Source organism: Notolabrus celidotus, chromosome 15, assembly GCF_009762535.1.
Source record: "Notolabrus celidotus isolate fNotCel1 chromosome 15, fNotCel1.pri, whole genome shotgun sequence".
Classification (NCBI taxonomy): Eukaryota; Metazoa; Chordata; class Actinopteri; order Labriformes; family Labridae; genus Notolabrus; species Notolabrus celidotus.
Window position 1 is genome coordinate 9,950,201 of NC_048286.1, and position 22,564 is coordinate 9,972,764.

General features: G+C 39.8%; 1 protein-coding gene across 1 annotated transcript in view; it reads left to right on the forward strand.

Moving 5' to 3' along the window:
- The window catches only part of LOC117826286 (netrin-G1-like), a 95,022-nt gene extending 83,977 nt beyond the window's left edge, over positions 1–11,045 (forward strand). The window contains 1 exon segment of the mRNA XM_034702239.1: positions 10,358–11,045. Within this exon segment, the coding sequence (XP_034558130.1) occupies positions 10,358–10,584 (227 nt within the window). The 3' untranslated portion in view covers positions 10,585–11,045.
- Positions 11,046–22,564: the final 11,519 nt, after the last annotated feature.

A 22,564-nucleotide genomic window follows, 5' to 3' on the forward strand; every position in this document is an offset into this window, starting at 1 on the left:
TTTAAGTGAAAGAACAAAGCAGCAATCTACACAGTCAGAATTTCATGGTACACGTCCGTCATCTACAGCCTTTTTGATTCAGCTCAAAATCTCATGAGTCACTTGGTGTTTTCATAGGATAAAGCCTTTACCACAAGATGAAATAGTAAACAGCTAAAGAAGTTACTCTAAGATAAACTTCAAACTGAATAAATTAGTTTGTACTAGCTACCTTGGAAACCTGCAGATTATTTTTGTAACTGACCTTGCAATATATGATTATTTACGACCATGATCCCATGCAGTGCACCACAAATTATTCTTCAGCTGGATGTGTTTGTGGAGCTGCAGGCAGAGTGTGTACTAAATCTTTGCTTGAGAAATAACTTGAAGCATGACTTTATTATAGTGATTATAAAAACAGTTAGCGGCAATTAACCCTTTCATGCATAGTAGTAACAACAGTAAACAGCTGTTCATAGGCTGTTGTTTACTAAATCCATGCGCTTTGATGGAATTATTTCAGAATAAGAAATACTTTATTTATCCCAGGGGAGGGAAATTCAGTCATGACAGATGCTCTACACACAATAAGTTATACAAAGACAATAATAAGCTACGTAGAAAATAAATAAATGGTTGAAGTCCCCGGAGATCAGGAAGAGGGCACTCTGGTGGTCTGTCTGGAGTCTGGCTATGGCAACGTTGAGAACGTTGGATGCTGTAGTCGGGTTGGCAGAGGGGGGATGTAAACAGCTAGCAGTATGACATGTGAGATCTCCCTGTGCAGATAATATGGTCGGACCCCCACAGCGCTCTCGGTGCTATCCCGGTGTGCCCGGACAGTCTGTAAGAAGTCAATGAAATATTCTGATGCAGCCACGTTTCCAGGAAGCACACCATGCTACATTCCTGAAACTTCGTCTGACTCCTGACTAGTCCTGCAGCCCATCCATCTTATAAGTCAGAGATCTCACATTGCCCATGATGAGAGAGGAGAGACACGACTTCTATCTCCTCTACATAAACCTCTGTCTTCTTATACCAGCTCTCCTCCTTGTAGCTCTATGCCTCCTCTGCCTCCATGCGTCCTAAATCTCCAGAGTTCTGCAGGAATATCCAGCAGTTCGGCCGATGAGCCGGTAGGCTTCAGCTCAACCAGCTGAGCATGGGTAAAAACAAAAACAAAGTGGGGTTGCCGGGCAAAAGTAATGCAAGTAAAAGTTAAAGTTGGTGATTTCATTGTGAAAAACAGTCCACAACTCTCACCAACAGAAGGCCAAAAGAGGTCACAACTTAAACAAACTGCCTGAGAAAAATCGACAAAGTATGATGCAGAAAGAGAAGAAAAATCAGAAAGAAGAATGAAAGAAGAGGAGCGACTCTAACAGGCTGTATGCACGGTTGGCGCATACTCAATGAACATCACATCACACACTTCAGTAAGTCATCTGCATACAACTCACTAGCCAGCCGTTGCAAGTGTACCAGGAATTTCTCAAAATCTAGATGGCAGACAGAAGGTTAAAAATGCCATGCAGCTCAGGAATATTGTACAAACCCCTTTAATTTGCAAGACCCCTGTGGGTGAAAACTTCTCATAACATCAAGTAACAACTAAGGAGGAGTAGAACTGTTCAAATTCTCGAGTATCGATTCTATGAGATAACTATGATTGATCGCCCTTCTACTAAATTGGATGTTGTTGCATTGCTGGCTTTATTTCAGTTACAATTAATACTAATATTGATTTGGAGATCTTTCTTTTCTTCAAAAGACTTGATGTAGATTTTTATTTTGTTGATTTATGTTATTAAATTGTAACTTGCAGGTTTCTTGGAACAAACCTTTTTTATTTTTAAGTTGGTAATGAGTTCCATTCATATGTTTCTCTCAGTACAGCTCCAGTCTAAATTCAGATCCATGCTCTTCAATAAATGTCTGCTATTTTGCTGTTCTGGCAGCCTCCAGGCAAATACTGTTGAGGTCATTTAATAGTCCCCAAAGTTTATTTTTTCCTGTATAAGACGAAAAAACTCCAAAACTCCAAAACAGAAAAACTTCTCAAGATCTCAAGTTGATTCTTTACACCCCAGCGGACATGCAACAAACTGAAAAAGTATTTGAAAAAACGAAAAAAGAAATTCAGTTTGTTGCATTACAAACAAAAATGTACTCTTGCATTTGAACATTGCATTATGTTCACTTTAGCGGACACTTCCTCTGAACTATGATATTAAAGAAAAATCTTACATGACTTTGCATGTCCTTGGAATTGGAAAATAAGAAATATGAAATATTGTTCCATTATTCAATAATTCATCCATGAAAAAGTTAACTTTCATTGCTTATCAAAGTTCAGCAGGACATTTTTTTTAATTCTTCGCAAAGTTTAATTGCAATTTTAGAGCTTTTTAAGGACAAAACAAATGATTTCTTTGTGCAGCAAGTACATGTTGCTCCTTGGAATTACAAGTGAAGTTGACAGGAAATCATGTTTGGCTTAATCCATCCATCCATGGATGGTGTTCAGCTAGGCTAACGTGCTGCTTAAATGTAGCTTCAAATTCAGCATTCATGTGTGTGCTATGAATCTTCAAATCAAAGTCCCAGCATATAAGAGGGCATTTGGCAGAAGAAGAAAAAAGCCAAACTGTTCCTTTATTGGAGCTTCTCTTTTCTCCATCTCTGTTTTGACAACCACTGACTAACAGGGGACATTTACTGGAGTCAAAAGAAAATGGGCCACTTTCTGTTTCTGCATGCAGAGCTGTAGCTCTGCCACTGTCAAGTGCTAAGTATTCAGATGACAGTTTATATTGAACTTCTGAGCCTGGAGTCATGACTAATGATGCAGGCTTTGTGTTAATATGATAACAGGTTTCAGCTTACCCTGACATCATGGAAAAGATATTGATCCAGTGTAATTGAAGAAACACTATTCGGTCTCAGAGCATATAATTAGCAGATCCTGTATCTGAAAACTGTCTCCAGTTATATTTAATTGCACTGGAGGATCTATAGTTATAAAGCCTTTTTAAAACTATTCAATTAACAACTATAAAAATGATTTCTAAATAAGATTTTTCTTCTCTGTGTGTAATTAAATGGATTTGCCAATGTATCTCCAGGGTATCCCTAGTTATGAAGGCAATCCCTAGTATGAAAATAAAATTTCAAGGCTCTACATGGCTCATGCAATTCATGCAAAGGTCTGATAGTATGAATGGAGGCATTTAAAAGGCTGGTTTTCTATTTGTTTTTCTCTCCAATAGAAGATCCAAATCTTTCACGAAATGGAGTGGCAGGAGCTACGGTCCAGGACGTCTATTTATGACTTTTAACCTGATATCATGCTGTGATTTTCTGTATCTCAGAGAGTTCTGTCACAGAGTGTCTGAGGACATCAAGAGTTCACTGAGATGAGAGATTACAGAACTGCCTGAGTGTGTTTAGGACGTAAGCACACTGCCAGATCTTCTAGAGAGAAAAGTCACAATAAAAGGATTAATGCCAATAACATTTTTGGAATCATGGCAGGTTAAGTGTTTTCTAAACTGTTAAAAAAAAAACAAAGTGGAGAAAAAAAACAAGTGGAATTAAGATCCCATCTAATTAAAAACACATTTCTCCTTGCCTATACATATATACTTCGGTCATCCTCTAGCCTGGCAACGTGGAAGTGAAAAAGCCTCTGCATTGTGTCTGCAGCCGACTCACCAGGAAAACATAGCTTCTACGAGGAGATTTGAATTTGCTCTTAAGGTGACGTAACGACAGGAGTGATCTGCATAGGCATGCATGCAAACCACTCCCACTCCTCAAGCATCCTGCTTCCTCCTACGACATTGTGGTTTTGCATCTGTGTGCCGAGTCAAGATGTTCTAAGATTGGAGCCGGACATGCCAACTGCTGTTGTTTACATGAACGGCAAGGAATTAGCACTAAAATGTCAACGTATGACTTACAGACACGCTGTAGTTATTGTAATGCAACAAATGAACTGGGTGGTGCATATGACCAAGTGCACACATGAACACGTGCCTTCTGTAGATCGTCATATTTTTCAAACTCAGAACAAATAACTCTGTTAGAAAAATATGAAGTTAAACACATATGCATGACTGAAATTAGCACAGCTGCATTCGCAAAATGAAAGAACCAGCAGATAAGAACAAAAACGCAGAGTTAATGAGCAAATTGAGACTTATTACATCACTTTCCCATCATTACTCCACATAAAATCTCACTAAGGTTACTCCAGTTTAGTCCCTGAAACTTAACTTTTGTTGCAATTTATTCTTGTTCCATGTTGTAGACTTATATGAGCTTAAGCCCTGACGGTATGTGTGAAAGAAATTAATATGAAAACATGATTTATAGCAATAAGCTTGCATAACTTTAGATTTCACAAGTGCAACAGCTTACAAGCTATTTGTTAGGCTATTTAGTCTCTGTTGAAATAGATGTTGGGAAAGCATAATCAATAGCTTTAATTTGACATGTAAAATCCAGCAGGTTGGTAAAGTGTTCTCCCCTGAGATCAGCTCAGAGCTTCATGATCAAGTAAATTGATTGGTCAGTCGAATTCCAGTCTGAACCCTCCCCCTTCAGACAACTTTCCGTCAGCCAATCAGTGCAGAGCCTCATTATCATAGCACCCTGCCCACTTCGATCACGGCATGGATAATAGGTTAGAAACTGAGAGGCTGCAGATCCTCCACAGAGGCTGAATTAGTGATGATTTTTGCAACTGAATTGAAACCCTTGCTTAAAAAACAACAAGGGCATGTTGTAAACAGCTATAAAAGAAATACCCTAATATTGATCCTTTAGCATCCCTATCGACTTTAACTGAGAATGTACTGTTAAATCTCCCAATTATGGCATCATATGTCCCCATATTTGTGTAGCAAAGGTCCAAATTTATGTAAAGTGTTAAAATGAATGCAGAAAAAAAAATGTCAATTTGGTTATATTTAAAAAAACAAACAAATAAACTGTGGAAATCGACATTTTAATTCCCTTATTGAAGGCCAACTGTCCTTCATTTTATGTTGCATGATAATTTAAAAACATGCTGCAAAAAATATTTAGTTTTGATGTAGGATACTGCTATAGAGTATTTCAGAAATACTGTGAAATACAGTGACATTCATCAGTTTGACAAGAAAAAATGTACAGTTAACGAGAAATATCTCACTAGCCTTTAACGCTTCCAGGCCCACAAGCAGCAAACTTCAATTAAATTCTCTTCCTTGTTCCTCCTATCTGTCACTCTTGTACTGTTACTGTGGTGAATTTCATCCTCATAGCTTCGTGCAACACCCAGGCCCAACGATGGATGTGTCATAACAGTTATACCACTAAAATGTCACACATCCGACAGAAGTGTGAGCTGCACATATGTCCCAGAGAGAGTACACTGGTGCTCTGCAGCCAGGGTTCGAATTGCTGCGCCCTCACCAGCTGCCAGCACAAGTCTGAGAGTGGATGATGTCATACCAGGCAAGACGATTCACTCCTATTTGGTACACAACAATGTTAAACTGTTCGAAAGGCATGATACTGAATATGATCTATATGTAAAGGAAGCCGTTTTTAAACAGAGTGTAGTCTTCATAGGCAACACTACAGCTCGTAAAAAAAAAACTATGCTGCCTGAAAGATTACTGAAGAGTGAACCCCAAATGATGTCACATGGGTTATTTAGAATTTGGTTTGGGGGATGTAAAGCTAAGCAGACAGACTGTCCTGGAAATGTTGATAATTGAGTTAAGAAAAAAATTGGCATTTTCCTGGTAGGGAGTTGGAACAATAATCAACGGCTGTTAAGTAGTCTCAGTGATGTCCCCCATTGTTTCCTGAAGAGGCCCGATGATGCCCATAAATGGTGTCCACCATATTGGAAATGGCGACTTCAACCAATTATCAGCTGATCTGCAATCTGACTAGGAGGTGAAGTTCAGGCCAAAGCCTTGGTGCCTGGCTAACAGCTACAACACGCCCACCTGTCAATCAAATCAACCAAGCCTTTTTTTTTTTCAAATTCACAACATGTACAGATCAGTTGGGGGAGGGGTCAGTCATTACAGTTGCTCTATACACAATAAGTTATACGAGTACAATAATAAGCTATGTAGAAAATAAATACATAGTTGAAGTCCCCGGAGATCAGGAAGAGGGCACTCTGTCTGGAGTCTGGCTATGGCAGCGTTGAGAACGTTGGACACCGTAGTTGGGTTGGCAGAGGGGGGATGTATACAGCTACCAGTATGACATGTGAGATCTCCCTGTGCAGATCAGGGTTTGAAAAATTAAAATCAAAACTGTCACAAATTTAGAAAGAGGTTCATCAACCAAACACATTTTTTACCAGGCTGTAAACACATTAAATTTGGCTGTTATTGGAGTTCCCTTGCCTTTGGAGCTAGCCCCAAGTGGAACTGGGGTTTTAATTTTGCACTTCCACATTAACTTCATTCGTCAGGGTTTCAATCATTCAATCTATATTTGTACAGCGCCAAATCACAACAAATGTTATTCCAAGACTCTTTACAAACAGGGCAGGTCTAAGCCATACTCCATGTTAAATTATTAACAAAGGCCCAACATCAAGACAGGATAAGACCCAGTCTTATCTCATCTTAATCCACCATGAGCATAGCACTTTGCAGAATAGTAGTGTGCATTGTTAGATTATGCATTATGGGAAATGTAGGACGTGATATTTTGCCAATACTTTTCCCTAAAGTGGAGCATCAGCTGCAAGCTACTTCAGGCAGGAAAATCAAGCTGCACTGAGTTCACACAGATGTGTCATTCTCTCAATCAGCTGACTTACTCATCCTCTCAATTTGGCAGTCTATTACTGCTACAAGATTTCCAGTCTTTTCCTCTGTTTTGTCATTGTATTGCTGTGCTGTACCAGTGCTGCACCCAGCTTTCAGTCCCACCACCTCCCCAGCATCCACCTGCAGGCTTCGACTGGGGGTTTGAGGTATTACCTCATCACTACTCAAAATTCTGCATGAAAGATAAGATACCTTAGAGTGATGAAGTTAGAGCCAAGACCCAAAACACAATGATCTGATGCTGCAATACACTTTTAAGCCAAAACGATGTAATTTGTTTGACTGAATCTAACGATATCTAAGGCTTTACTACTCTGACTGAAATTATTCTGTTTCAATCTCAAGAAGGTCCACCTAGCTGAAAAAAATGCAGCAGAGAATTACCACTTTTCTTTTAATGTAAATTTAAATTGGTTTCATTAATGAATCCAATACACATGTTAATGCATCTTGTTATACACCATGCTAGTACACTGTTATTGACATTTCCCGATTATTTATAATTGATAGGAAGTGAAGCCAACTTACAAGCTTTTACTATCACACACATACGCAGCCACCAGGTGACATTGCTCAGAGTGACACAGGATAATTGACTTATTTTATACTGTATTTTGTCAGAAGCCAGGCCCTGTGGCTGCACAAAGACACCGCAGGCTTAAGCCTCTGGATAAGCAAACTAATTGGGCTACAGATGCTTTTAGAAAGACAGCGGTCCTAAGGGTCTGCCGGAGGACACGAAGATTATCCTTCGACCACAGGCAACAAAGTTAATGCCCAGACTATACAACGGAGACTCAGCTGATCCCAAGGAAATGTTTAGCAAAACACACAAAGCAGGTGCTTTCCATTAGTGGTAAAATGAGAAAGCTGCTTTGACATAACTGTTTGGGGTGTAGCCAGGAGGCCATTAATGTGTGAATTCACTGAGGACATGGCAGCAGCACTTCCTGATTCCGGAGTCCATTTTCATGCACGAAAAAGTTCAAGTGAAGCATTTTTTGCTTGAGCACAGATTTGATTTGAGGCAGTGGACCGAGTTAAAGGGTCTTTGTTCTGTCAGGCATGGACCTTACTGCGTGGGACAGATTTGTAGGGTTTAAATTTATCAACATATCAAAACAAGCTAATTTTTGTGGATTTTGGGGCAACTGGAAGTAGGAATAACTAACATTATTTGACTTTTTAAGCTGTGATGACTAACATGTTTGCAAGCAGTTCTTAGTGTCAGATTCAGCAAACACACAGCAACATTTGCATTTATTTGGTGATGTGTTTTCTGGTCTACTTGGTTAATCCAAGTCCCAAATTCACTCTCCGGTTGGCACTTAACCGACTCCTAAGGGAGTAATCTGTCTTAAGCTGCCCTTCAGTTGTTTGTCCACTACTGCTAAATGTCTTTAATGTTTTTGAGGTTAGAAGCTAAAAAAACATGCTGCCACCAAAAACTCCACCATTATTATGGCTAAACTAAACCCAAACATTCAGGGGGGAATTCACTAAGAATGGATGCTATTTGCTTGGCAGCACAGTTTGTGGAGCTTTTAACCCTTTGTGCATACTTTCTGAATTAGACAAAGTCTATTTGGCTCATTTGCACAAGTTTAGCGTGTGCAAAAGCAATTATTTGTGTTTATCAGGCCTTTAAAGTTGAAAGCTGAAAATCAAAACAGTGAGCTGAAAGACACTAAAGAGCTAGATATTGAAAACGTGCACAAAACTACATTTCTTTTTGTTCCAGGGCTCAGGTTAAGAAGGACTAGAAGAGTTTTTGAAAAGAACTAGAGGAGAAGACTGTATTAGCAATGTGCCAGCCTCTTATGCGCCCCTTTAACAGCTGCACTACTTACTGCTTCTTAATTACAAATATTATCAAAAAATGTGTTCATCATGCTCAAATGTATCTGCACTATAATTCTTCCCTTGCTCAGCATCGATTTGCCCTTTAGAGGAAAATGAATGCAAACAAACAGCTTATTCATGATGTGATTTCAGATCAGCCTCTGCTAAGAGCATTTTTTCTTCCAAATATAAACATTGTCAAGTCATATTACCAACATTGATTGTAGGAAGTTTTGTGTCCCATTTTATTTTAATTTTATCTCAAACAATCTATGCAAATGTAAGATTTTGGTGTCAAGTCTCCGAATCAAAGAGCAGTGGCTTGTTGCCAGACTCATTATTTTGCACCTAGTCTTCAACAATCATGCACGGAGAAATCTATCATTCAACACCGCCCCGAGACCTGCAGCATTTTAAGTGAGGAGTTTGAGTGATGGGAGGAAATGCTATATTTACTCTTACACTGCCATCATTATCAATCTTTCTATAAATACATACAAACAGAGAAATGCAACAAGGCTGTCACACAGAATCTTTCAGGATCTCAAATGAAGAGGCAAGAAAAGTGGAGGAGTTTTTTTCAAACCACAACTACTGAGGATCCCGTGCTGTTATTAAAAAACTGATATCCACAGGTAGAATCTCCCAGGAAACACATGACATCAGTTGTGTCTGGTTGAAGTGGAAGGGGTGTTATAAAGTAAAATGCAATGCCAATGCCTTTTAAATCAGTTTTGGCAGAAAAAAATGATTATTTGTTGAGTTTATTCTCATGCATAAGCCATATTACTGAAAACCCAAAAAATGTGATTACTATTTATGCAGGGAGAGATATCCAATTACACTGAAATCTCTTGGCAAATATTACCTCTTCCAGGATTTCACCTCTGCTAGCAGCAGGGCTTCTTAGGATAATTGAGTCGTGAGTTTTTGTCTGGAAATGTGAATATCAGCATATGTCGTACTTATCAATCTATATCAAAACAAAGACATGTTTGGAGGCCACGACAACAGTCTAATCCTGGATATTATGTCCTCCTCTTGTAACAGGGTTGTAAGATTTGTTGTTAGGTTAACCGCAGAAGGAAATAAAAGCAATTGGTGAATTACCTGGCAATCTGGATTTGCATATCAAAGGTAGCGGTGGTGCAGCTAGAGCCAGACATCCCTTCCACGTCGTCTCCTCTCTCTGTTGTGTGAGTGTCATTGTGCCAGAGGGAAGCCAAATTTAATTTGCCTGTCCTGCTCAGAGGGGCTGTTTCACAATACTCTGGCATCCTTTGATTCACTAATCATTGATTTCACCTCATCACCGCCATGGTTTGTTTGCTCTTTTGTTTTCCAGGATTATATCCTCTAAATTCCCACCTGAGCACCTAAAAATAACCATCAAATGTCTGTCTGTGTAAAGGCTTTTCTAGTGTTCATGTTCTACATTGTCCTGGTTTTTCTGTCTCCTCTTTGTCTGCCCACTTTATTTAAAAGTCCTTGGTTTCACCCTTTGCTAATGTGTCAGCTGTGCTCTAAGGACACAGAGCGTTGCAGACAGGACAAGAAGAGGCAGCTTGTGCCCTGTGAACCTGCCTGTTGATGTTCTCTGCCGCTCCATCGCTGAGCGATCTATTAATCACCCCTTCCTGTCTCCTCTGTCCTTTTTCTTTTTTTTTGCTTTGTCTCTGCAGCTCGTGTGTGTGACAACGCCATGCTGCGCTGTCAGAACGGCGGCACGTGCCACCACCATCAGCGCTGCCACTGTCCCCCTGGCTTCACAGGCATCCTGTGCGAGAGAGCTCGCTGCCAAGGCCCCGGGGAGTGTGATGACCAATTGTCTGGACGGGCTGCTTTCCATCACCCTTCCATTGCTTATACCCTCATAGTGCTCCCGCTATTGATTGTACCCCTTTGCTGAGGGACCAGAACAGCCTCCCATCCTCAACCAAAACCCTGAGACCACATGTTGGGACTGAACTCTCAACCTGAAGGACCTGAAGGACAAAGGACGCGTGGACAATGTGCTCAGCATTCAATATAAGAAACTCTTTTGTATATCCAAGGCCGCCGGCGTGGGTGAAAGTGTTACTTGTGCAGCAGGAAGTGCACTGATCTGTTATACTGAGTTCTAGATGGATTTATGAAAGTATTCCTGAAGTCTATGCTGAAGTCTTTGGAGACCTGGCTTTGCGGTAATGTCATTGGCTGATGCTTCATTAAAAACGCAGACCGGAGACTCTGATAGAGCTACCCACCTTCTGAGAGCAGACTGTACAAAACTAGACACATGGTTTCTAAGTATCATCTGAAGTAATTAAAAAATAATAATGTGGACTGGGACATCTTAGAACATCTCGCCTCACTGCCTCTTCCTTACTTGTTCCCTCCTCCTCCTCCTCCTCCTCCTCCTCCTCCTCCTCCTCCTCCTCCTCCTCCTCCTCCGTCGTCTTCTTCTTCTCACCTCTCCCTCACTCTTCCCCTCACCACTCCTCCCTGTGCTTTGGTGACTCTGGTGATTTTACTTTGCTGAAGGGTGTCTGTTGTTTTTGCCAAATGCTGCACATGTAATATTATCTAGTCCCTCGACGAGTACCGATCTTTTTCGTTTCCTTTTCCAGAGGCTTTGTAGTCATGCTTGAGCTCACCTGTATGGGATAAAGAAAAAAAGTTGTAACATACTGTAACTGTATTTAATTTTTGTATAAAACAGATATTTTCATGACTACGCAAAACAAAAGGATGTATTACTTGTTTTCTATTGCTGCAGATCTGTCCTAGATGTGGACTATATGAGTGCGTAAGGAGTTTGGTTGTATTATTTCTGTTGCTTTTGTGGCACATGGCTCTCTTCATTGGAGAGCTGCTGTCAAAACTATGTTTACATACACACTTACACAATACACTTCCACCAAAGGGAAAAAGAAAACATGTCTTTGTCTCATTGTTAGAAGTATTAAAAAGTATTAATATAGCATATGAGACCATTTGTAGGCGCAAGCCAGTGACAAAAGCTCAATGTTGTTTTATGGATTTTTTAAGCGATTGTTGATCTATTCAGTGAAGCAACAGTTGCTGGGAACAATATATCAGTCGAAGAATGATTTCCAAGCTGCATGAGAAGGACTGGGATGTGTTGTAGACCATCCTTGTTGTGCGCATGAAGATCGGAAAATCTGAATAATCTCAAGTCAAAATCCCATCAGTTTTATGTAAATTTAACAAGAAGACTTGGTTGAAAAAAAAAGAGATTGCATGGCTGTTACAGAGGTTGTCCAGCTCAAATCTTTAATCAGATCTAATCCTCAAATCAAATGGGAAGAGGGGAAGGTTTTCTGAGCTAGTATGGTTGAAAGCCTGCATCCTGCTGCGGGAGCCTCCGAGAAGCGACACTTTCAGGAAATGAGCTTTAATTCATGGAGGGTCAATGAATAGAAATGAAGTTGCATCCCACTGGGTGACATATTGAGCACTGAGACCAATTTCATTTGAGAGATTAATTTTCCTCCCAAGGTTGTCATGAAATACCTAATTGTGTTAGAGCCTACTGTAAGTGCCTCTCATTAAATGACACTGTCGATGAAAAGAGAAGCGAATGCCTTTTTTGACAGAACTGTGCCTGGGAGAGCAACTTTTGGAAACTGAAATGAGGTATTTGAAATTGTTTAATAAACTGTGTAATATAACTGGAGAGGAGCAGAAAACCTAACAGTCATGGTCTAAAGCTACTCTTGAAACAAAATAATAAACTCTTGGAGTTACTATTAATTTCCATTTTCCAGAAACTTTGAAAACAGTCATTAAACTTGATCAATTCGGGTACCAGTTTGGCCTTGGGGTTCAATTATGCACCCCATGTACAGAGGCTGTAGTCTACAAGGCGAGCAGCCAGGATTTTACTCCATACTGGAGTCCTAATGTCATTCCACCAAAAATCTAATTACAATGATGATAATTACAATCATTTTAATAATAATTGTAACTTTTAGCAAACTTTTAACGATAAAACATAGTTTGCCCCTACAGCTAGCAACCACACAGCATGTCTGTCTCCCTAAAAATGTGGACTGGACTTACTTAAGAGCAGTCACGTGAAGATTTTTCAAACCTTTCTCGTCCAGAAATGCAAGAGCAAGTCCAAAGAATGTATTAAACACTGTGATTTTGCTATTTAGGCTCTAAATGTTAGCATGCTAACTAGCTTACTGTCTAAATCAGTAACAGAGCGTAGCATTAACCCAGGTCCAAAAAACACTAGTTCGTGAAAAGCTTCTTTAAGAAAATGAAAGGTGTGTATTAAATCGAACATGTACTGTAATTTCTCACCAATAGCTAGCTATCGCTTCTGTCTTGATTTTAGCCAAACTTGTTACCCAAGAAAAGGTCACTTAAAGCTGCTGTTGGTTGTCATGATATAAAAATCAGTTCGGAGAGAGATTTTGAATGTCAACACAACCCGTCCCCTATCTGCTCCCCCATCCCCGTCCACAAAAGATCTTTGTGCGCGTTCTATGAGGAAGTAGTGGCTTCCCAGCTAATCAGGGCGACGTAGTGGGGCCACCACTTGACCAATCATGACAGAGGGTCGGGGAGTAGCTCTGATTGGTTGGTAATAACGGGAACGAGGGGAATAATAACATTGCTTTGTACATAGGCATTGGAAAACTCAGAGATTTCGCAATAGTCTCAAATTACTTCACTTACAGGTGAGTACCGATGGGTATTATGACCTTTTCTCCAAACCCAGCAGAAAAAAAGTAACGTTTTTGACACCATTCCTACCAACAGCAGCTTTAAGCCAAACACACTTCAGCGAACACTTCATCCTTCAAGTATTATGGGGGTTAAGACTTAAACTGAAGCATACCATAACACAAAAGCATCTACTGTCTGTTATGCTTTTCAAGGTACGTATGCAAAGCAGCTAACAGCTTATCAATGTTGTACCAAAACAACAAGCTGCACATAGCTCAACAGTGCAGTTTTTTATTTTACTTCAATATTTTACCAGTCTTTCAGCACAACATTATAAAACCTGTGAAGCTATAGCATTTAAAGATCCCTTACAGGTTTCTCCATTTCAAAAAAAGTCAGTAGAAGTGAAAGAGCTCAGCTGAAGACAGCTTTATAACACACTCATTTGACTAACATTATCTTAAATAGCTAGTCAGCCTAAAGACAGCAAGCTATGGACCATGGTTTTAAAAATATATGAATATCCATTCAATGAAAGCCAAAAGCTGTTTCAGTCACCATGGGGAAATGCTAACATGTCACGCCTGGATGGAAAGTTTGATAGAGCTCAGCAAAAGGTTGATTGCTCTGTTTAGCTTGCAGATGTGCCTAAACCTGACAAAGTTTTTCCTCTTACCTTAAAAAACAGTAGCGCCATCATATCTCCCTAGAATTACAGTTGTATGGCTTTCTGTGATTTAACACTTGTGTTCAAGGTTTCTCTCTTTAAACTGGCTCTGCAGGATGTGAAGTGGCCCACCTGAGACCATTTGTGGTGACAGGTGAAGAAAAAAGTCTTCAGAGCTGCATTTAAGGGCCAGAGTGTGTGTATTTGTGTGTGTGTGTGTGTGTGTGTGTGTGTGTGTGTGTGTGTGTGTGTGTGTGTGTGTGTGTGTGTGTGTGTGTGTGAAAGACAATTACCTTTATGACATGTTAGTGCAATAAAACTGGTGTTTTATGACATTGGCTCCTAGCTTTGGGCTGCATTTAGCTATTAGCACAAAAAAGTTTTAAGGTTAAATCCAAGTCTCTTGTTTTTGAATGCAGATTATGGCCCAGGAGGCTGATGAACAACAGGAAGGATACCATTGTGACTCAACAGCTAGTGCAATACTTCGCCAACCTCTACTTTCTCAGCCGCAGAGGGAAAATTAGCATCATAACTTCTCTACAAAACCTTTGTACTGTTTCAGAATGAGAACAAGAACATTTAAAACAACCTTTTATGTTTCTAAACTAGATTTAGAGACAAAAAGAGGGTAGTGGTAACCACAGTCTAAAAACATGTAACTTTAAAACATTAACATATATAATAATACTATTCAAAAGAGATTAACTGCTGACATTTGCACGGTTGGCAGCTATCAAACATTTTGTGGAAATGACTTTTTGGTACAATTTTGGACTGCTACAGCATTAATTTTGTGTTATTTTTTTTTAAGGATCAAAATTCAGTGTACAGAAATAAATAAAGAAAAGAAAGACCTGAGCTTTTTGTTCACTCACTATGTTCCCCACTATAGTCTGTGTCACAGCAACGCCTTGTCCTTCCTGCTTTCACTTCTAAGACTCAGGAGGGGGTATTAGGAGGACATTTTTAGACACGAGCAGTCCTTGTGTTCTGCCACTGTCAGCACCGGTGGCACCAACACAGAGTTACATAACATAAGACAAGGGGTATTCGGTATCTAGGAAAGAAGAAACTCAGCAGCATTTTGGAGCACTCCTGTTTTAAGCAATATAATATTGATTTTAAGCTCATCAATACAACCTTTTGAAACACCTCTAATGAACCGATGCTGTTCAGAGACAAAAGCTAAAATTATTTGGCAGTTTGGCATTAGAATCAATTCAGGACCTATTTTTGGCTTGTGATATTTTGAAATATCACTTTGGTTTATCCAGACCACAGTGTTATTAAGTAATCTCACACAATAGGAAGTGATGTTGTACTCAATATCAGCACAGAAGAGATTCAATCAAAACCTTAGGTGTAAAATTGCTTTTATAAAAAAGTTCCACAAGCATAATGTTACTGTAAAAACGAGTACTTGTGTTTTATTAACTGTATCATTCAGTTGGTTCCATCTACACCACTAGTTCCACAGGCTGACTGAAACTGGAATGTTGCTACTGTGTGTTTCTACATGTGATTGCAGGACAGTGACTTCATAGTTTGTACATTTATCTGTTTACAGCTGCTTTTGGTGGTCTGTGTTATTCTGAAGTACCAGCTTGATCATTAAGACAAAGCTGTTGCATTCATCAACTTTAGTCAGAACACCTTGCTGAGGTGGAGTGATAGTTATAAGTCCTGATGATGTTACATTTTATATTAGCCACTCATGGAACCCCTCTGGTCCAATCAGATTACTTGGTTGGTACAAGTTGTTCCATTATATGATGAACAGCACAGAATGGAACTCTGAGCTTGACCTATTATCTAATTAAACAGAATTTTCGGATTAGATATAGACTAAGTATATTTTATATTTTAGAATTATATTTGAACTTTAGCTTCTTCTCTATCTCACAAATCTAAGGCGTGTTGAGAATGTACTGAACAGTCATTTACAGCTCAGAATAGAAGTTGCAGGTTTCTGGTCTTTATACTCCTCACAAGTCTAACTCTGTGTTTGTTACAATACGTCGTCCTTGACCTGACATCGAGCAAGCTTCAGTTGCTGGCTCAACTGCCACTCTAACAAAAGAAATGAAACTCTGAGCGTGGCTCCATATGGAGAGTTGCATTTTCCACAAAGACCTTCTCTTCCTTTGAGCGAGCAGCGCTATTCTCATAGAGTGAAAGCCGCCTGCTGCCTGACAATGGAAGTTACTTTATTTATTTATTTGCTTGTCAGTTGTTTGGTTGTTCAGAAAGTTTCTCTGCAAGAGATATCCACCTTTTGAAAAAAAGTTACATTTATAGTCTTGAAAAGATAGTTGTGAGCACTAAATTTAATCTAATTACTGCAGAGCATGTAAGGAGGACAGCTGGTACATGACTGCATTTCAGAGCTGATTTTCAAATGTAGGATTGATTTTTTTTTGTGGATAGTATTTTCTTTTACTTTAACCTATTTTGAGGATTTTTTAACTTTTTATGAAAGTTAAACAGATGCCTCTATATGAACAAAGAAGCAAACTTAACAAGATTGCCAGCAAGAACATTTACTCCACGGTTTTAATGTCTTTTATTTAAGTTTACAAAATAATTTGCGGAATGCAGAATAGTGAAGTCACCTTTATTTACCTAAGCTAATTCTTGCAATGGATAATATACTTTTGCTTGTTGAAAGATTCAGAACAAGATATTTTTAAGAGAAAACAGCACAGAGATGTTATGATCTACATTGTCCACAGGGGCGGTAAGACAAGAAATCTTGAAGTATCTAAAGCGTTTTTCTTGTCGTACCCTAAAGCAGATCATAAATGAATTCACTTATGGTGGCTTGGTCAGATTTTTAATTGGCACAAATAAAATGTATCTTTATCCCAGAGGAATGTCTGATTAACTTGGCTGACGGCTTGCAATAAATTAGCTAGCATGCTAGCGAACAGGCAACATACCGGTGCTGAATGACTTTGAACAACTCTCGACGTCTCTGTATTTTTTCTATGCTGGTCTTGTCTTTTCACATGTCAATGGTATTAGGACTTGTATTGAATTTCCGCCTTGCTCAGTGAACTGCATAGGCGCTAACAGTTTTTTCCTTCTTCGCCTCGGAAGCAGGGGCGGGTCCAGACTTGTTTAAATGGGCTGGCCCAGTTGGGGCACCAACTTTTGCAAGTGGCTTTTCATTTATGAATGTGCACACTTAGACTGTTCAAATGTACACCACAAGTGATAATGGACTGTCTCAGCCCTACACAAAATATTTAGAGCTCCTCCTACTGACTGACTGCAGTATAGGTTATGTACCCTGTCTCCCTCATGTTAACACATGGAACATGTTTCAAACTGGAAAATTAAATCCGACGTCAAAGACATTTTTAGTCAAACATGGTTTCTGTCATTAGAGTTCGTTCTTATCATGTTGAATTATGTCAAGTGTTCATTTTTCTGGATAATGTAGTTCTATATAGCTATTTAATGTTAAAAAAGGTAAATGATTGACAGCTGTGTTGACAAATGTACTGAAGTATTAAAGGGATTAAAGGAATGGGTGTTACAAGATATATTTTTCTTGTTGTTAAAGAAAATCAACTTTATAAATCAATGAAGTTGTATTCAACATATTTTCAAAAAGTGGAAGATTCAAATTAAATCAAATTTAATTCAGAAATAAAAATATATCAATGGCAACAGAGTTGTTTGTATGCTGAGTGCAGTGATTCAATTTTATTCCATGCATTGCCAAGTGTCCTTTTGGATCAGAAAAAACAGCCTGAAAAAACACACTCATGTAGAAGAAGCGCCCCTTCTGTTCTTTCATGTGTACAATTCTTACTGTATATGCAGCCAGGCGCACTCTCACACCGACATCCATAGGACCTTCCGCCCTCTCTTTCCAAATCAATTTCCCAGCACTGCGAGTACAAATTGTATCGACTCTGTTTATGTGGGGACACATCAGGAATGGCACTTATGGAGGGAAGGGAGCAGCATGCCATCTGTGGCTTGATCAAACTCCTATTCACAACCCTGACATCGCAAGGACAGCTGGTGGGTGGTTCACTGGCTTTCTGCACAGGGCCAGAGTACACTGGAATCAATAGACTGAACAAAGAGAAAGTTAAGCTGCCTCCGCTGGAACATAATGGAAATACCTTTCTCCCTACTGCTCGCTCAGGGTTCTTTGAAGTGACTAAACAGGAAGCAGTATTACCACTCTGCCCCTGTCCATTAGTGCAAGAAAGATTTTAAAATACTGCCATTGAAACTGAAGATAAACTGTATTGGTTGGATTTGATGTTCATGTCCAATAGTCTTACCTTGAATTATTATTTAAAAAATCCCTGTTGGATTCTGGTACTCTGAAGAAGCAATCAAAAAGAAGAATCTGCTTTCTTGTCACAACCACAAACCAATCTAATGTCCTCTCATTTTAATACAATCTAAGGCAGCAATCGCCTCTTCAGCTACAGATGGTAATCCTATTCAGCGTCACACGCGATCACAGCTCTTGTCTATTTTTTCTCAATGCCAAATCCAGCCCTTCTGGCCTTCAGTGCCACACCTAAATTGCAAATCAGCCCCGGCTGGGATTGGCACTACGAGCCCCCGACACCCTGTTGAAGAAATTATTTATGTATCACACAGAAGCCGCCCATAAATAAAAGATACCATTCACAGTCTGCTCCAGAGTTCCTGGAGCTTGGAAGAAAACTGTTTATCCTCAATGTTTTCACGTGCTGGGAGGGATGTGGGGTTTGTGTTAGTTTCCGGGTTTTATAAAAACATCTCCGACTGGGAAACAAAAATAACTTACCTGTAGAATGTGTTAAAGATTATCAACAGTTCCAAAGTCAATGCACAAGACTGAGATGTATTTTTCTGTGTTCTCCTAAAAGGCATACCTATGCCATTTTTAACATTTAAAATTTTTAACATCATCAGGGTAAAGGAACTGCAAGTACTTCAGTTTTTGAATTTTGGTCTAACAAAATGTCAACAGACAGGGACAGGGGTACACAATACTAAAGCTAGAAGCTGCAGTGAGGGGTATATAAAGACTGTTGAGCTGTAAAAAGCATGCATATTTTTAACGCTTTTGCTTTTTTACGTTCCCCAAATTTATTTACTAAACAAAGAAAAATTTAAAATCAAAACAAGCTTCTTTAAGATGAGAAACAAAGTCTGAATCAAAGGCCTTGAGGAAAAACACCCTCCTTCCACTGGAGGAGTAAGCACTTGTCTCAGGAAGATGTCTTAAAGGTGACATATCACGCTTTTTTCATCAATATATATTGGTCTAAGAGGTCCCCAAAACATGTCTTTAAAGTTCTTAATCTTCAAATCTGCAAACGTGGGGAGTAAAACCGACCTCTGCCAGAAAGGTAGCAGGACCTTTCTGAAGGATTGGTCACAGATTCTGTTTCTTGTTGTTTTATTTGTCAGTGTGTCGACGTGTGTCTTGGTACACAGCTACAGCTACGACGTGTAGCTATGTGGCTATGCTAACTAGCGCTAGCACTTATCCATGATAAGTAAAAATCATCCACTAGATCTTCAAATCTGCAGACGTGGGGAGTAAAACCGACCTCTGCCAGAAAGGCAGCAGGACCTTTCTGAACGATTGGTCACAGATTCTGTTTTAATTGTTGTTTTATTTGTTAGTATGTAGACGTGTGTCTTGGTACACAGCTACAGCTACAGCTACACAGCTACAGCTACACAGCTACAGCTACACAGCTACACAGCTACACAGCTACAGCTACACAGCTACGACATGTAGCTATGTAGCTATGCGCTAGCACTTTTTTCATGGAAAATAAAAATCATCCACTAGATCTTCAAATCTGCAGACGTGGGGAGTAAAACCGACCTTTGTGTTTATTAAGACAGCCTACAACTAGCATGCCTCCCTCCTAAGCTCCTTGTTAGCACACATGTGTGCAGGTAATAAAAAACGGAGTATTATTTTATACAGTCTATGGGCTGAACAAGCTCCGAGCTCTGACCTCCGTGACAGACCGGATATTGTTGTGACGTAACAAAAACACAGAAGTCTGAAACGGCTCGTTTCAGCACACATTTACAGAAAGGTGGATAAATCAAAATGGGGCAGAATGGATTTTTTTCATTCTCGGGGGGTCTGTAGACATGCCAGGGAAACATATTTCAGGTAGAGAACCATTGAAAAGTCGATTTTGCAGGATATGTCACCTTTAACACACAAGCTGAAGGCCCACTTGCTCTGGCTGTCCCTCCTCTCTCCTGTTTAAATACTCTGCTCCTGATTGCCAATTGGCTGCAGGTGAGCTCAATCACCTACTGCTGGAGAGGCTAAGAGCAGCACCTGAAGGGAGCCGAGAGAGGAGAGAACAAATACTGTTTGTAATACAGCTAATGATTGATTTAGCATTAGCATTATTTAGCATCCAAGATGTGCTTCACCACTGGTGGTCAAAACAGAAATTTAACAAAGTGCAAATCACACTAAACCATTTGACATATCCTAATTTGGACCAGACCATAGACTGTGTGAAACATGGACTTAGGCTGTTTTTGAAGCTGCCTACTATACTAGCAGTACGTACTGATTTGGCCAAAATTCAGTATGTAGTAAGTGAAAAAGATCAAAATCTGCAGTATGCTAAAACTCCCTGAATGTCGTACTGATCCGGGAAAATTTGACAGTATGCATCGGACCAGTCTCCCTCTCGTACTGTTTCCCACAATGCACAGCACTTCTTCTGCTTTTTCTTTTTTCTTCTTTTTTGATGGGTACCACTCAGTGTTTGGGTAGCTGTGAAAATTATTAAATTACACATAAACCACTTCTTAACTTTTCAAATCCTTAGTGATGCTAAAGAAGCAGTTTCGCTATCAGCTTGGTCGTTGTTTACTTCCGTTTTCTGAAACCAGAAATCCAGCAACATCTGGCTCAGCATGCTGCATAACAGATCAAACAGAACAGTCATACTACAGTACATACTAAATTTGAACGCAGTATCTAGTCGGTAGTACCTACTGCCTACTACATTCGTAGGTAGCGTGTAGCAGGCCGTTTCGAAAACAGCCTTAGTCTCCTCTCCTCTTCCACACTGCCACAATGAAGTTCTGCCACCACTACACCTTTGTACTTACACATTGAACCACGCAATGCACTAATTGGTGCTCCAGTGTGTGATTGCACATTGCATTGCAGCGTTGCAGAAGTGCAAAAGGCACTGCTTGTAAACACAGCGGGAGCATCACATACAGACATGCATATACACTGTTTTTCCACCTGCTGTGATGCTGCTCATCAACGCCATCTTCTCCTATTACACCTCTATTACTGTCTCCCAGGGCGAATCAGAGGCAGAATGATTTCGCTGCACAATTACCTGGTTGTGCAAGAGTAACAGGGGGTGTAAAGAGTTCTTTTAATTAGCAAGTACGCTTTTGAACGCAGCACCGATACTTCTTATTTTAACCCCTTGGGGTGTCGGGACTTCTTGTAAGGTGGCAGTACCCTTTTCTGTCCTCTCCATTTTTCATCAATTTTTGGTGGTGATGAATGATAGCACCTAAAACAAATGACCCATGGTGCACTACATGACACTCACGTCAAGTTCTGAGCTTTACATGAAGCTCATTTGTATGCTTTTGACAGAGAATAATGTCAGATTAACATGAACTTTCAAGTAAATTAGGGGAGCAATGGCGCACGTTTTTCCACTCAAAGCACTGAGCGTAAATATTGTGCCTTGAAACAGCAGTGTTTAAGAGCCTTCTGTAACATCACCGATTGCTTCTGAAAAGGCGGTAAAAAAGCCAAAAGCTGTCATTCACCATGTTGGAAACGCTGCCTACAACTAATCCCTGACTAATCTAGAAACTGGTAAAGAGGTGAAAAAAAGACCATAGCCATGCCTGCTGGAGAACAGCTTCAACCAACCTACCAGTCAGTCATATCAGCCATAGACCAATTATGTGTAATTATGCATTACTCTTTGCCTTACTTTGATCAGAACAGATGAGTTGTAGAAAAAACACTCCCAAGAGATAAGGTGTAGCACCCCAAACTGTTGTTCCTACCAGGCTGTAAACATGTAGAGTACTGCTGTGTAATAAGGATTCTGATGGGGTTTTGCTTTTGCTTTTGGCACAAGTGTACACTTGATGAACTGCAGTTTTTTGCACTTCTGCATTGGAACACATTTTGGAACACAAGAGGTTGCAACCCAGGTACGAAACACACATTATATATGACATTGGAGGTTGTCAAAGTATTCAGGTATGAAGTTAGGCAATGTGATACAACTGCTGCTCCCCACTGGAGAGTCAAAGTGCATCAAAGCCAGGAAGGTAATAATGATGTGTGCTGTTGTGTTGGCTCACATCAACACACCATGATGTAACAGAACTGTTCAGACTTGTATTCACTGATGAAAATAAGTGCAGGTGGGACCAGTGTTTGCTGTCCTGAACACTTGCAAAATTCACGAAGAAAATCTCTTTCCACAATGTGAACAACCAAGCTAACCACCACAATTCAGTCCAATCTGCAAACACC